Source organism: Chelonoidis abingdonii, chromosome 22 (assembly GCF_003597395.2).
Source record: "Chelonoidis abingdonii isolate Lonesome George chromosome 22, CheloAbing_2.0, whole genome shotgun sequence".
NCBI lineage: Eukaryota > Metazoa > Chordata > Testudines > Testudinidae > Chelonoidis > Chelonoidis abingdonii.
Window position 1 is genome coordinate 31,623,940 of NC_133790.1, and position 14,748 is coordinate 31,638,687.

At 48.4% G+C, this 14,748-nt stretch overlaps 1 protein-coding gene and 1 pseudogene across 8 annotated transcripts in view; both read left to right on the forward strand.

Moving 5' to 3' along the window:
• The first annotated feature begins 1,841 nt into the window (after positions 1–1,841).
• Positions 1,842–4,566, forward strand: LOC116815888 (sphingosine 1-phosphate receptor 3-like; annotated as a pseudogene).
• A 3,773-nt stretch (positions 4,567–8,339) lies between these two features.
• The window catches only part of NF2 (NF2, moesin-ezrin-radixin like (MERLIN) tumor suppressor), a 104,610-nt gene continuing 98,201 nt past the window's right edge, over positions 8,340–14,748 (forward strand). For 4 of the 8 annotated variants that reach the window (XM_032764648.2, XM_075059921.1, XM_032764650.2 and 1 more), the window contains exon 1: positions 8,389–8,701. In XM_032764648.2, coding sequence (XP_032620539.1) covers positions 8,588–8,701 — 114 coding nt within the window. In that variant the 5' untranslated portion in view covers positions 8,389–8,587. Of the gene's footprint in view, positions 8,702–14,748 lie in introns of all 8 variants that reach the window. The other 4 variants (XM_032764645.2, XM_075059922.1, XM_032764647.2 and 1 more) reach the window with 3 other exon arrangements.

A 14,748-nucleotide genomic window follows, 5' to 3' on the forward strand; every position in this document is an offset into this window, starting at 1 on the left:
ATGTGCCGTAGGTTGCCGACCCCTGCTTTATACACCAGTAAGGAGATGAGCATATTACAGTTGTTGGAGGGCTCTTATCAGGAGTAACAGGCTATAGGAAAGTCAGTCAACATTTTTTGTTTCTCTGATGAAACTGGCCCACCCTGCCTCAAACCAAACCTGTCACTAATAATTGTCAACAACTTAATTTTCTGTTTTTGGTTAAGATATTGATTTTTTTTAAAAAAAAAATATTGAAATTGGATTCAGGATTGTTAGCAAGAATTTTTGGCAAACAAAGTTGTTAAATGACAATCTAAATGGCAACACAGTACTGCTTTCATGCTTGGCTCACCCCAGCCTGCTGGTCCAACAGCTGCAGTAGAGGAGGAGATAGGTGAAAAACTGCAGGACCCCAAAATCCACCTCTTGGGGTGCAGAGTGGCCACAGCAGCAGCAAACCCTCAGGTCCAATCACACGCCAATGGGCACCACCACCAGCCTTACGGACCACGGTGAAGTTAGCACAGCATCTGATCTCAGGGACGGGGCACCCATGGAGCCACAGCAACTCATCCTGCCGCTGTGCAGCTCCCCTGGATGAGATGGATCGCTGGCAGCTGCCAGCCCGGGGGAGAGGCGCTCCCCAGCTAGGGTGGCCAGATCCAGATGTCCTGATTTTATAGGGCCAGTCCCGATATTTGGGGCTTGTCTTATATAGGCACCAATTACCCCCACCTAGAGTGACCAGACAGAAAGTGTGAAAAATCAGGACAGGGATGGGGAGGGGGGGTAAAAGGAGCCTATATAAGAAAAAGACCCAAAATTGGGACTGTCCCTATAAAATAGGAATATCTGATCACTGTACCCAATCCCCTATCCTGATTTTTCACACATCTGGCTAATCCCAGCCAAGCCCTGTGTGACATTCCAATCTCGGCTCGCTGCCGAGGAAGTGAGTTACTTTCACCTTCATTTCTCAGCGGGCAGGCAGCCTGCCCTCCCCACCTATCCCCAGCACCTCACCCAACCCAGCCCTGATGGAGGGAGGGAGAGAGAGAGAGGGATGCTCCTGGGGAGGAGGGAGAAAGGAGGGGGTGCTCCATGGGGCGGGGGGGGGGGGGAGAAGAATGGATGTTATGGGGGACAACAAAGGATACTAGTTCCAGAGCCACAGAGCCTGCCTCACCTCACCTCAGCCGGGGGGAAAGAGTCACACTCACAGGTAAGCTCCTTCTCCAACCCTTACCCCCCCCTTCCCAGAGACCCCAGCCAATCCCCTCCCTCAGACTGTGCAGCATTCTGCTCTCTCTAGGATCCAGCAGCCCTGATCCTACATGCTTCACTGCTTCCCGTCTGTCTGGGCTGCCTGCAGAGTGGTGCCCCCAGGCAGAGTGAGGCCCTACGCATTTGCCTATTTTGCCTATGCCTAAGGACGGCCCTGCACCTGGGGATCAGTGTCTGTTCTCTCGGCTCTGCCTGCATGGGGCTGGGGAAGCAGCTATCAGTGCCTGCCCCTCTCAGCCCTTGCACCCCTCATCCCACTTGCAGCCTTTTCACTTGTACCTTCCCCCATCGCTTCTTCACCGCACCCCTCCCCTTGTACCCTCCCCCAGCCCTCTTCTCCCGCACCTCCCCCTTCCCCTGTACCTCTTTTCCAGCAACCCTCCTGATACTCCCTCTTCTCCTCCGTCCTCCTTCGCGAGCACATCACACCCTGCTTCTCTGCCAGTGTAGAGCCCCCAAGCACCCCCACACCCACTCCGCTGTCTGAACCCTCTTTACTAGATCCCCAGCCCTCTCTGGGTAAAAGGTTTGAGGGTTAGTCCCTGTGCCTTCCATGTGCATGGGGAGCACTAAAGATGGGGTTGTGGGGGACAGGGAGGTGAGATTTATACTAAAGTGAAATAAAAATAGGAGAAACGGTTTGATCCCCACTGCAAGTGTAAATGTGGGTTGCTGTGGTGAACGAGGATGTCACGTTTGGGGCGGGGGAGCCCAGGGCTGGGGAGGCAGTGGGGACGGGTGTAGGGGGGGAAGAGAGAGCTCTGGACTGGGGCGGCAGGGGGTGTGGGTGGGGAGGGCACTTGTGGGGAGGGGAGAGCCCAGGGCTGGGGTGGGGGACAGCCAAACATTTTTTTGCTTGGAGCGGCAAAAAAGCTAGGTTTTGTGAGAGTAGAAAGTTAGCGAACCTACCTAGGGAGAGAGGCCAATAGACTTTAAAACATTGGCCCTATGCTCCTGGCTAAGACAGAATTACACGATCGTTGTATGAAAGAGGATGAACCATTGGAACAGGCCTGTCAGTTTAAGGCTGGAAGTGCCTAATTTTACCCCATGAAGAGGCTGACTCTGAGAGCCTGACATTATAAGTAGCCAGGAGAACTTATTACTGATTGCACAGAGTTAAGGAAAGTTGCCTTCTCATCATATGTTATTTTATAGCTGTGGAGAACCTGAAGGCATTGATGGCCCTATGGAAAAATAAACTTCACAACTATCTGTACTTTTTATTGGCAGTCTACCTCCTTGTGCTCTCATGACTGGAATAGTTTACAAAGTAAACATTCTTAAGTCTGGAAAGAGAACTTTGAGCCTGTTCTACACAATTTGGTTTATTAGACAAGTTGGTAGGTCTGTTGTCCTGATATTTAACCAGGACTGAAAAGAAGCCATATGATACAAAGAAAAAGTACAGCATCTTCCTCCTTATTGGTACATGGTGGCTTATTTCAGTTTCCCTGGGCACCTTACCAGTCCTCAGAGGGAACTTATTAATAACTTGTCAGACTGCTCAACAATGTTGCCTCATTATTCTAAGAAATAAATTGCATTTTACACAAATATCTTTGTAACCATTTTGGGGACAATTGTTATCCTTTGTGCATGTGTTTATATACCAGTATAGTCCTGTAGCCACAATGTCCCTACGCATCACAACTCAGAGATCTAAACCACTGCTTAGGATATTTGTGATTCTAGTTGGTGTATTTATTGCTTGTTGGGGTGTGTGTGTGTGTTTTGTTGTTGTTGTTGTTTGTTTGCTTATAGATGTAGCCTGAAAAGTAAAAGTGCAATTTTAAACAAAGTTGACTGGTTCTGCGCTGAATTCCAGCATTTACACTGTGGCTAGTGGAGAAATGTGGCAGGTTTTCTTTTGCCTTGTTTGTGGCTGTCTAGTGAAGACCAGCGTGGTCAGATCTTTGCCTATTCAGCCTAGTGCAGATTACGGGTCAGTCGGTCTATGGCTTTTCAGGATACGCAGAGGGATTTTTATCAAGGAAAATCATTAACCACTTATCTTTGAGTACATTTTTATTATATAACTTGTTTTGGTTTGGGTTTGAATTCTGTAAGAGATCTGGCCCCCTCCGGAAAGTATAAGATATAAAAATGATGCAAAACTAATGGTGCAACAGCACCCATCCTCTTATGTCCTTAAAGAGACGTTCCTCCTTACTGAGGGATGGAGACCAGCGGATGTTTGAAATGTTGTCCCTAAACTATGGTCTAAGTGTATTGCACAGTCATTGTATAAAAGAGGATGAGCCATTTAAACAGGCCTGTTGATTAAAATTGGAAGGGCGTAAAAGTCCCTTGACTCAGGCCTTGCCAACGCCAGCAGTCAAGTGACTCACAAAGAGAAATTATACAGGTTGTGGAAGTAGAGAAAGAACTGACGGGGATTTGGAGGGGATCTTCATGCATGACAGTCTCTGTTAGCAAGAATCGGGCTAGCTGTAACCCCACTAAAGTGAGATTTGTAGAAGCGAGGATTGTGTGAAGCGAGTGGGAGAGAACTGTGGGAGAAGTTGTTGCGACCATGTGTCGATAATGAGGAATGTAGACTGGTGTCTAAATAGAAGTGAGAAAAATAAGATATCAAGATGGCCTATGTATAAACCAAATGCAGCTGTTGCTTATTATTGTATGTAACAAAAAGTATAAATGCTGCTGTAATTGTTTACCTGGAGAGAGACCTGCCTAGGACTGGGGCAGCCCTGTGTCCTAGGGCACTCCCTCCCTCTATATAATTGTAAAGAGAAAACAAAGTATCTGACTCTGCTGCACCCAACCAAAAAGTGAGAACTGAGTTTTTCTCTGACAAAGTGTAGTTGTGGGAATTGAAGAAACAAATATACCGTTGAGATAGATGGTGTTTGAGACCAGTCATGGGAGCAGGGCACCAGGGGTAGCTGGTGAAGAACATGATCACCAGGACAATGTGGAGGAGAAGCATGAGGTCAGACCACCGGCCCAAGTCTTGTTTGTGACTCAGGACCCAAATGATTCAAAGGAAGAATTATACAGAGAAATCACAGGTACATTGTATGTAGGAATGTTTAGGACAGGGATCGTCAATGGCAGACTGCGGGCCAAATCCGGAGTGCCAAATGGACTGTGAAATCTTTTTATTTACTTATCATTATCATCATTATTATTTTATTATTGCAGTGTGGAAAATGTTTTTCTGGAGTCTGGACCTTGACTATACCATGACCAAGAAATTTGGACCTTGACAAAAAATTGACTCTGTCCCTCATCAAATGCAGTGTGGCCCACGACAATGCTCAGCTGGAGCTGTAGGTGCTGCAGCACAGGCCATGCTTCAGTAAAGAAGATGGAGGCATCCACACCCACAAGCTTCACTGGAGAACACCATAGGCTGCATGTTTGGCTGCCCCTGAAAAATGGAATCACAGAAATGGTGCTTTGCCCCCCTCTACCTTCCTGTTTTATGTGACGTGTTCCCCTGGATGGGGCATCAGGTGCAGTGATTGGGCCTGGGACTTCAGTGCATGAAGCTCTCTTGCCCGGGTAAAGAATATAGACTAATCCTGCTCCTGCCCTGAAGGGCTTGAAACAGCCCTGGAAGAGGGCTGTGGCGGGGAACCAGTAAGCCTGGCCCACGAGCTAAAGGCTGGGCCGATTGGGGAAGCAGCCACAGCTGGGCCACACCCCACTCAGGCCACAGCTGGCCCTATAAAGGGCCTGTGAGCCAGGAGCTGACAGAGTCCCACTGGCTATAGAGAGAAGGACCTGGTTGTGGAGTGGAGTGGAGTGGAGTGGGGCGGGGCGGGGCGGGGCAGGGCAGGGCAGGGCAGGGCAGGCTCCAGCTTGGAGAACCCCCCGGCTGCAGGCCTTGATAAAGGCCAGAACAGGTACCTGGGGCTACAAAGGAGTAGCCTGGGGTAGGCAAAGGCAGCAGGTCCAAACCCCAGTTTGCCATTGATGAATGGTGTGTACACTGCAGTCTGCCCCAGTGAGTGGGGGCTAGATGGTGACTGGTAGTAGCCATATTCTAAGGTGAGGTGGGGATAGGGGGTTCCCTTGGGAGGGGAGACCCAGAGACTGTGGGGGTACTGGGGAAAGAGGCACTGGGGTCCAGGAGGGACACTGGCCAACAGAGGCTGCTCTGGAGGCTGGTGAGCTAATTCCTTGGACGTCCAGTGGGAGGCACCACGCTGGTGAGTTGCCACAATGCTCCAAGGCTGAAGTGGACTCATGAAACCCTATATGTGGTGTGACACTCCCAAGAGCACCATCCCCAAATTGGTTGTGAGTTCTAAACTTTGATTGCACCAAGTACAAACTCCTCAGGCACCTTCACAGCCTGAACATGGAGTCACAGACAGTCCCTATGGGTGCTCTGGTCTGCCTTGCCACCCAGGTGAGTGTAGCTCTGTGATAGACAGCCCCTTACACCAAGAAGAATCACAGCAATATTCAGTAAAAGCAGCAAAGAGTCCTATGGCACCTTATAGACTAACAGACGTATTGGAGCATGAGCTTTCGTGGGTGAATATCCACTTTGTCGGATGCAAGTTACTCCTAATCCTAAAGGACCAATCACTTACCTCAGGCCAATTACTCTTTAGGTCTCATCCAAAGACAATGTTTGTAGCTGACCCTATAATAAACTACATGAAGATTTATCAAGCAGGAAAAGGACATGGGAGAGTTATTTACAAGGCTAAAGCAAGTGAACATAGACACACAAATGGGTTACAAGCTCATGTTTCAAAAGGTAATATAGGCTTCTATCATCAGCAAGCTGCAATTGTCCTTTAGGGCTAACCCAGGCTAAGTTGCTGGGGAGCTCTTGCTTATGCCTAGAAACATCTTGTTCTCCGAGCAGCATAGAGGTGCTAGGTCCTTTGCCTTAGGGTTTTTATCCCCCTCCTGCCATGTGTTCTGAGCTTTTAAAAGTGATGAGGTCATGGCCTCCAACCTGCTCCCATTCCAATGCCCCTGTGACCAGGGGTGCTGGAACAGTTTGTATAGTGGCGGCGCTGAAAGCCATTGAAACAAACTGTAAACCTTGGATACGATGGAAACCACTTCACGCCAGGGGATGCTGCAGCACCCCCAGTGCACCAAGTTCCAGCACCAATTCCTGGGACTAGCCACTATAGGGAGACAGAGAGATCCACTGTGGAAGTGTGAGTAACACAGTTTTTAACTCAATAAGCCTCACAACCCCTCTATCCTGGGAGTCAGGGAAGGATCAGGATCCCTATTTTACAGATAAGGAAGCTGACACACATAGCTCATTGCATTCCAGCGCCAGAGCTGAGCTCAGCACAGGGCCCAAAAGGCTGGGCCTCCTTTGTGCCTTGCCTGTCCTGAGCCAGCTGTGGGCTTCTTTATCCCCTAGAGCTGATCAGAACAGCCCAACTTGCCTCCAGCTGCCTAGGGTCCATATGACTGTTCCAACAGCTTGGAATAACTAGAGTACAGTTGCACTCAAGCCTCAGCCCCATTTCTTCTCTGTGCCATCAGGGAAAGCTCCCTACATAGGGGAAATTTCCTAGGGCCCAGATCCATCAGCTTAGTGACCCTTTATGCTAGGAAACCCACAGCACAGGGGTGAACTAGAGAGACCCACTGAAATTAAATACCTTGTCTAAGAACTCATGGTGAGCATGGCAGAAGTTGGAATAGAATCCATGAGTCTGTAGACACTACTCTTGCTACATGTAAAATTTCTAAGAGCTCAGGTTTGCCAGCCACCTTCTGGAGTTTGCTCTACTAGTGCTAGCCTGCAAGGAGGCTTTGGAAAATTCAATTTCAATTTTTTTCAATAATTTCAAGTGATATCACTTCTCACCTTTTGGCTAAAATCAAGTGTAAACATTTTGATGGATAGTATCAATGTTTATTTATAAGCATTTATTTTTAAATTGTTGTCTATTTACATTTTCCCAGTTGTGCAAAATTATGGATTTTAAGCATATTTTTCAGTTATTGATCCATCAAGATGTTTACAGTTGCAGGAAATTCTGGGCAGGCAGCTGAGACAATAATTATTTAATGGCAAGAGACGATGAGATTCAGAATGTTAAAGCTCTATGACTGTTAAAGCACCACTTGGCAACATCACATGTCAAAATAGACAAAGTATCCTTAGCTCAAGGTCTGATAAGTTCTGAGGCAGCATTTTTCTTCTTTTGCCTATCTGCCAGTTTTGGTTATTACTGATGGGGATGTTTTTGCATGGGTCTGTGTGCGTACATGGTGAAATTGACGTTTATGAATAAAAATGGAATCCTTCCAAGGCTATGTGTAAACAGTGTTTTCACTGTGCTGTGCAACATCATAGTGTCTTGCACGGCTGTCGTCCTGGTGTGATGCTGACATGACGATGACAGATAGTGTTATCCCATCAGTCTGCTGTGGCGGGGGCAAACGTGACCATGCACAGATTTGTGAGGCCCTCCACACCCCATGTACAGTGGTGCCGGAACTAGGGATGCTGAGGATGCAGTGCACCCCCTGACTTGAAGCAGGAATAACAAACACCAAACACGTGGTTTCCATCATCAACAGCCCCCACTATAAGAACTGTTTCAGCCCCCCTGCCCTGCCCACGTGTTCTGCTGTGACGTTCCCTCCCTGTTCGCTGACACAAGGGGAGACCCCCGGGCGTGAGGCTGAGCAGGGTGAGGGCTACCACTAGGGGGAGCCAGAGCCAGTGCTTCGCCTTCCCGCCAGGGGCCTGCAGTGCTCTTCAGTCTCTCAACCAACCCTGCTGGGAAGCGGGACCTATGGAAACCAAAGACTACCGAGTGGCAGCGCCAATAGCCAGTCAAATTGTAGATAACTCCGAAGTCTAGGCGGGAGGAAAATCCTGTTGGTTAAGATGCCCCTCCGGGAGGCGGGAGGAAGGGCGGTGTCCCGCCCCTGGCGAGCTACTGGGCCAATGGCGGAGAGCGGTGCGGCTAGGCTGCGCTGTCTGAGGCAGGTGGCGCGGCTTCCTGCGGACCCCGCCCCTGAGAGCGGCCCCGCCCCCCGGCAGGGCCCGATCCCCGAGCGGTCCCCGGAGCGGTGAAGGCCGCCCCGCCCCGCGGGTCAGGGCCCCGACCTCCCCCGGAGCGCCCGCCCCGGCCCGGTCCCGCCAGCCCCCAGGCCAGGTCTCGCCAGCCTCTCCAGGCGGGAGTGCCGGGCTGAGCCGCGGGCCCGGCGTCAGGCCGATGCAACGCCCCTGCCCCCCGCTGCAGGCCAGGGGCGTTGGCTGACCTGCCCGGGCCCGGTATTGCACCCGGCGGGCGTCGGGCCTTCCCGGAGCCTGCCTGGGGCGGGGGGGCGGATTCCCCGGCGCCTCGCCATGGCCGGGGCCATAGCGTCTCGGATGAGCTTCAGCTCCCTGAAGAGAAAACAGCCGAAAACCTTCACGGTGCGGATTATGACCATGGACGCCGAGATGGAGTTCAGCTGTGAGGTAACCGCCGGGCGGCCTGCTCCCGAGCAGCGCGGGGACGGGCCGTGCGCCCGCCTTTCATGGCCAGTCCCGGGGCTGGGCTGGAGAGGGCCCCCGGGGGCAGCGCGCCAGTTCGGGACAGGCCCTGCGGTGAATACCGGGACAGTCTGACCGCGGGGAGAATGGAGGGAGGCACAGTGCAGCTGCCCACGGCGGGATGCGATCAGGACGCCAGGGCTGGCACACCCTTGTGAAAAGCCTTACGTGAACTTCGATGAACAGAAAGGGGCTCGAGATCATCTGGAACATAGTGCTTCCCGCACCGCAGATGGCCCCTTGCATCCTGCTGGGGGCTCTGGCTTCTTGGGAAATCAGCGAAAAGTGCTGCCCGCTGAATCCGCTTTCTGGCGTCCCCCCTCCCCACCGATTTTCCCTTCTACCAGTGGTGGGGACCTGCTAGCTAAATGTTGTACAGATCCTCTGGAGTGGCTCTTGAGAGATGAAAGTGCTTGTAGCCCGTAGATGGAACATGTGCTGTTTCAGTTTGAATGTCCTTGGATCTACTCACGGCCGCCTGCATCTGTTTTGGTTAGGAAGCCCTGTGCGTAAATGGTGCTGGTTTTCATATGCCTGCATTGTAGTCTTCCAGTGCCTGTACAGGGAGGCCTTCTAGGAATCCATTGTTAATCTAGGAACGAAGTGTAATGACTTACCCAAAAGATGTGTTGGGATCGAAACTATGAATATAAAGAACCTGTGTGTTAGTGCAGGCGGTTCCTTGGTGCTGTGCTGTGATTCACCAGAGGGGATGCAGTTGTCTTGTTGTGGGAGGTTCCAGGGTACTGTGCTATAATACAGAAAAGAGGAAGTCGTGTCTTTGCACAGAAGGTTCCTCAATGCAATTCTCTTGTGACTCCCAACCTCTACCAGAATGGTACAACGCATCCTTGAGCAAAGGAATTGGGGGTGGGGTCAAAAAATAATTGCTCTGATTATATTGCAAAATAACAAAGTTGGCTCTGGGTCATCCCCTATTATGTTGGTAAATAAGGTACTTCCCACTCCCTTGTAGCCGCTAAGAAAGAACGGCTTGCGGGTACACTGTGTACAATAGGTAAGCGGAAAGCTGAGAACAAGTAACTATTAAGTTACAGTTAAGTTTTTGGATGACTTAAACTATCTTTTGGGGACGCTGAAGGATAAACTTTGAATGCCTTTGGCCTTTCATGCCCTTTGTTATCACCCCCAGCAACATCACTACTTTAGTCTGCTCTCGGAGTGCTGTCTTAGTCATTTGCATTTTCATATCAATCTGCTTTGATCTTACTAACTGGCAGACAGCAAATTCCAGAGATCAAATTTTGCAAGGAGCGTGGCAGACTTAGTGATTTGCCATTGTAAGTTGGCATTACAGCTGTCTGGTGCTAGCTGTCTGTGTGATGCAGTTCAAAATAGAAGCAGGATAAAGTATCCAAGGGGAAGGGGGGAGGGCAGTAATAGAGACTGAGCATAGGCTGTGAGATGTCTTGAGTGTCTTCACAACATGATGGGGCCCTGATCCTAGGTTGGGCCTGTGGGCACTAATGTAGTGTAAATAACTTATTCCTAGGCAAAATGTCACTAAACTGGAGTCCTAAGAATGTACATGATCCAGGCACTTGCTATCTGGAGAATGATGCAAACAACGTGAGGGAGGATTTGGAGGGGTCCATCAGATAAATCCAGAGGCATTGCTCTGATGAGAGGTCTCCACCCCTCAGCTACTGGAAGGGGTGGGTGCTGAGAATCCTGGCAGGTTGTTGTCTCCAGACTTGATTTGGGCCTCCAATTAGTCCACAGCTAGAAGGTGTCAAATTACACTTGAAGCTTTCTCCCAGTACTCATGTCAGGGTTGCTGATGTGATGGCCACTCTACTGCTTGCTCTCTCTAGGTACTCCTAGCACACTGTCTCTGTAGTTTGAGTGCTTAGCCTTAATTATACCTGCCTCTAAGAGTAAGCAATGATTTAGTTACGGAATCCGTGACTTCCAATGACCTCCATGCCTTCAGCCTGTGGTGGTCGGGAGCTGCAGGGTCCCCTGCTGCCCACAGGGGCAGGGAGCGGCAGGGTACTCACTCTGCCTCTGGTGGCCCCCAGAGCTCCAAGCTGCTGCAGGCAGCAGGGTACCCCGCAGCTCCCGACTGCCGCAGGATACCCCATAGCTCCTGGTCACTGCTGGCTTCAGGTGGTATGGGGACCCACAGACCGCCATTTTGTCATAGATATATTTAGTAAAAGTCATGGACAGGTCATGGCTTCTGTGAATTTTTCTTTTTTGCCTGTGACCTGTTCATGACTTTTATGAAAAATATCTGTGACACAGTCTTAGCCTTAGCTTCTTCCAAGGTGGTATATTATAATTATCAGCGACCCTCCTCAGTCTGAGCGATTGAGAGAGGAATGACACCACTTAAAACTCTTGGCTTTTTTTTTTTTTTAACACCCTCTCCTGTTTAACTCAAGTACTTGACAACAGTTAGAAGAACAGGAGTACTTGTGGTGCCACAAGTACTCCTGTTCTTTTTGCTGATACAGACTAACATGGTTGCTACTCTGAAATCAGTTAGAAAGAAAAAAATCTCTGTTAAAAATTCAACTCTTCTGCCCCTTCAGTTAAGGTCTGAGAAAGCTGTGTTCTCTGGTCCTCCAAGAAGACCTTCAGAAAAGGAAAGAGAAGACTTGATATTACTGATTTTTAAGGAGTAGTAGCTCCCCCAGTTAAAAAAGGCCACTTTTCAGGCTTTTACGCCCACCCTGAACAGAGAGGGCATAAACCCATTTTTAGCTCCTGTTTATGAGTGACCTTTAGGAATAAGGAACGTTAATATTCAATACCCACACCCTGGCCTAATTTAACTAAAAAACAATTGAATGGATTCTCTCCATGTATTCTTAAATACATCTTGTTTCAGCTAAGATCAAGCATGGAAAACTTGAGCCCAGAATGAGAGTTTTTCAGTAAGTGGGGGCAAAAAGAGTTGTTTGTAACTCATTTATTTTGTACTTGCTACTGGGCAACCGGTGAATTGGTTTTTGTAGAGCTTGAATTATACTGGTTGGTGTAGTTTAAATCTAAGCTCCTAAAATGACTGACCAAATGCTGTCTGTGACAATGATAAACAAAGCCTTCAAATCTTATATGGCTTATTGGGCCTCTCTAGTAGTTGAAAATTGTTCAAGAAGATGTGTAGGCTAAAGGGATTTTGTTGTGGCTTTCTCTTCCTTTTCCATCTGTTTCTTCAATATTTCAATTTTCTAGCTTATAATAGTTTATAAACACTATGTTTTTTCTTTGTGGTTGATATTTAACCCTCATGAGCCTAACTCATATTGCTGTGTTTTCTGATGATCCGGTGGACTTCTAAATTGGGTAGTGGATAATAGGAAGCTGATATAAAAAGGTTGTGCCTTTTTAAATGGAGGGCTACAAGTAGTTTAAAAAGAGTCTTGGGTCTGCTATAACTCCATAGACTCCAATGCAATTATGCCGGGGTGAGTTTGGCCTCGTATGTTTTTATCATTTGTAAAATGTCATTAATGGTCCTGGATAATGAAATCCTCAATTCTTAGAAGAGGTAGAGAGAATAGAGCATAGCAATGCAAACTTCCCTCAACTGTGTATCTCAGGGCATGTCTGCTTCACGATATTAGGTTGATTTTATAGATGTTGATCTTTAGTAACCGATTTTATACAGTTGATCGTGCATGTCCCCATTAAGCGCATTAGGTTGGTGGAGTGCATTCTCAATACTGTGGTTAGCATCAATTCACAGAGTGGTGAATTGTGGGTAGCTATCCCACAGTCCCACTGCCCATTGGAATTCTGGATTAAGCTCCCAATGCCTGATGGGGCAAAAACATTGTTGCGGGTGATTTTTGGGTACATGTCGTCAGTCTCCTACCTCCCTCCCCTCCTTGAAAGCAATGGCAAATAATCATTTTGTGCCTTTTTTCCTGGGTTATCCATGCAGATGCCATAGCACAGCAAGCATGGAGCCCGCTCAGCTGCACACTGCTTTTGTGACTGTTGTAAATACCTCGTGCATTATCCTGCAGTATGTGTGGAGCCTAGCTAGGAGCTGCCAGCATAAGGAAGATTGTGAGGAGGACATGGACACAGATGTCCCTGAAAGCACGGGATGGGGCAATTGGGATATCCTGGTGGCATTGGGGCATGTTGATACAGTGGAATGCTGATTCTGGGCCTGGCAAACAAGCACAAACTGGTGGGACGGCATAGTGTTGCAGGTATGGGGAGATTCCCGGTGGCTGCAAAACTTTCACATGCATAAGTCCACTTTCATGGAACTTTGAGTTGCTTTCTCCCGCTCTGAAGCTCAAGAATACCAAGATGAGACCTGCCCCAACAGTTGAGAAACAAGTGGCGATAGTCTTGTGGAAGCTTGCAATGCCTGACTGGTACTGGTCAGTTGGTAATCAGTTCAGAGTGGGCAAATCTACGGTAGGGGCTGCTGTGATCCAAGTAGCCAGGGAAATTGGTACCCTTCTGCTAAGGAAAGCTGCAAGAAGGAACTTTCTTCCCAGACCAGAAAATTACTGTTGGGGATGTTGAAATGGCAATAGTTATCCTTGGGGACCCAGCCTACCTCTTGCTCCCATGGCTTATGAAGCCATAGACAGACCGCCTGGACAGCAGTAAGGAGCAGTTCAACTGTAGGCTGAGCAAGTGCAGAATGGTGGTAGCGTGTGCCTTTGGATGTTTAAAGGGGTGCAGGCACAGCTTGCTGAGTAGGTCAGACCTCAGCGAAAGCAATATTCCCATTGTTATGGCTGCTTGCTGTGTGCTTCATAATATCTGTGAGAGTAGGTGGAGATGTTTATGGCAGGATGGGAGGTTGAGGCAGATCACTTGGTGGTCAGTTTTGAACAGTCAGACACCAGGACAATTAGAAGAGCACACCGAGGCATGCTGCACATCAGAGAGGCTTTGAAAAACTGTTTCATGACTGACCAGGCTACGGTGTGACAGTTGCGAGCGTTTGTCCTTGATGCAAAGCCGCACGCTTTGGTGAACGTACTTAGAATCATAGACTTTAAGGTCAGAAGGGACCATTATGATCATCTAGGCTGACCTCCTGCACAACGCAGGCCACAGAATGTCACCCATCCACTCCTGTGTCAAACCTGTGTCCGAGCATTGTAGTTCTCAAATCATGGTTTAAAGACTTTAAGGTGCAGAGAACCTTCCAGCAAGTGACCCGTGCTCGATGCTGCAGAGGAAGGCGAAAAATCCCCAGGGCTTCTACCAATCTGCCCTGGAGGAAAATTCCTTCCCAACCCCAAATATGGCAATCAGCTAAACCCTGAGCATGTGGGCAAGACTCACCAGCCAGCACCCAGGAAAGAATTCTCTGTAGTACCTCAGATCCCACCCCATCTAATATCTCATCACAAGCCATTGGGCATATTTACTGCTAATAGTAAAAAAAGATGAATTAATTTCCAAAATTAGGCTATCCCATCATACCATCCCCTCCATAATCTTACCAAGCTTAGTCTTGAAGCCAGATATGTCTTTTGCCCCCACTACTCCCCTTGGAAGACTGTTCCAGAACTTCACTCCTCTAATGGTTACAAACCTTAGTCTAATTTCAAGTCTAAACTTCCTGATTGCCAGTTTATATCCTTTTGTTCTTCTGTCCACATTGGTACTGAGCTTAAGATGCATAGCTGATGGAGTTTTCAAGTAGTTGCTGACAACAGATGGGATGCATTTTTAGATTGGTTTTTGGTGAGTTAGTGGGGATCCCATAGAAGAAATGTTGTAGGGGGCATCCTTCCGGTTCAGCGCATATTGGAGTTATAGTCTTAAACTAATGAGAAGGATAAACAAAATAGATCTGGAATTAAGTTTGTTATTTAAAAGGGTAACTTTAAAGAATGTAAGGAAATTAGGTTAGTGAAGTGGTTGGACTGAAGAACTTTGGGATATAAAGGTGGAGTAAAGGCTGGATGATTACTTGTAAAAGTTGCAAGAAACATATCAGATAACCTGACCCAAATGGG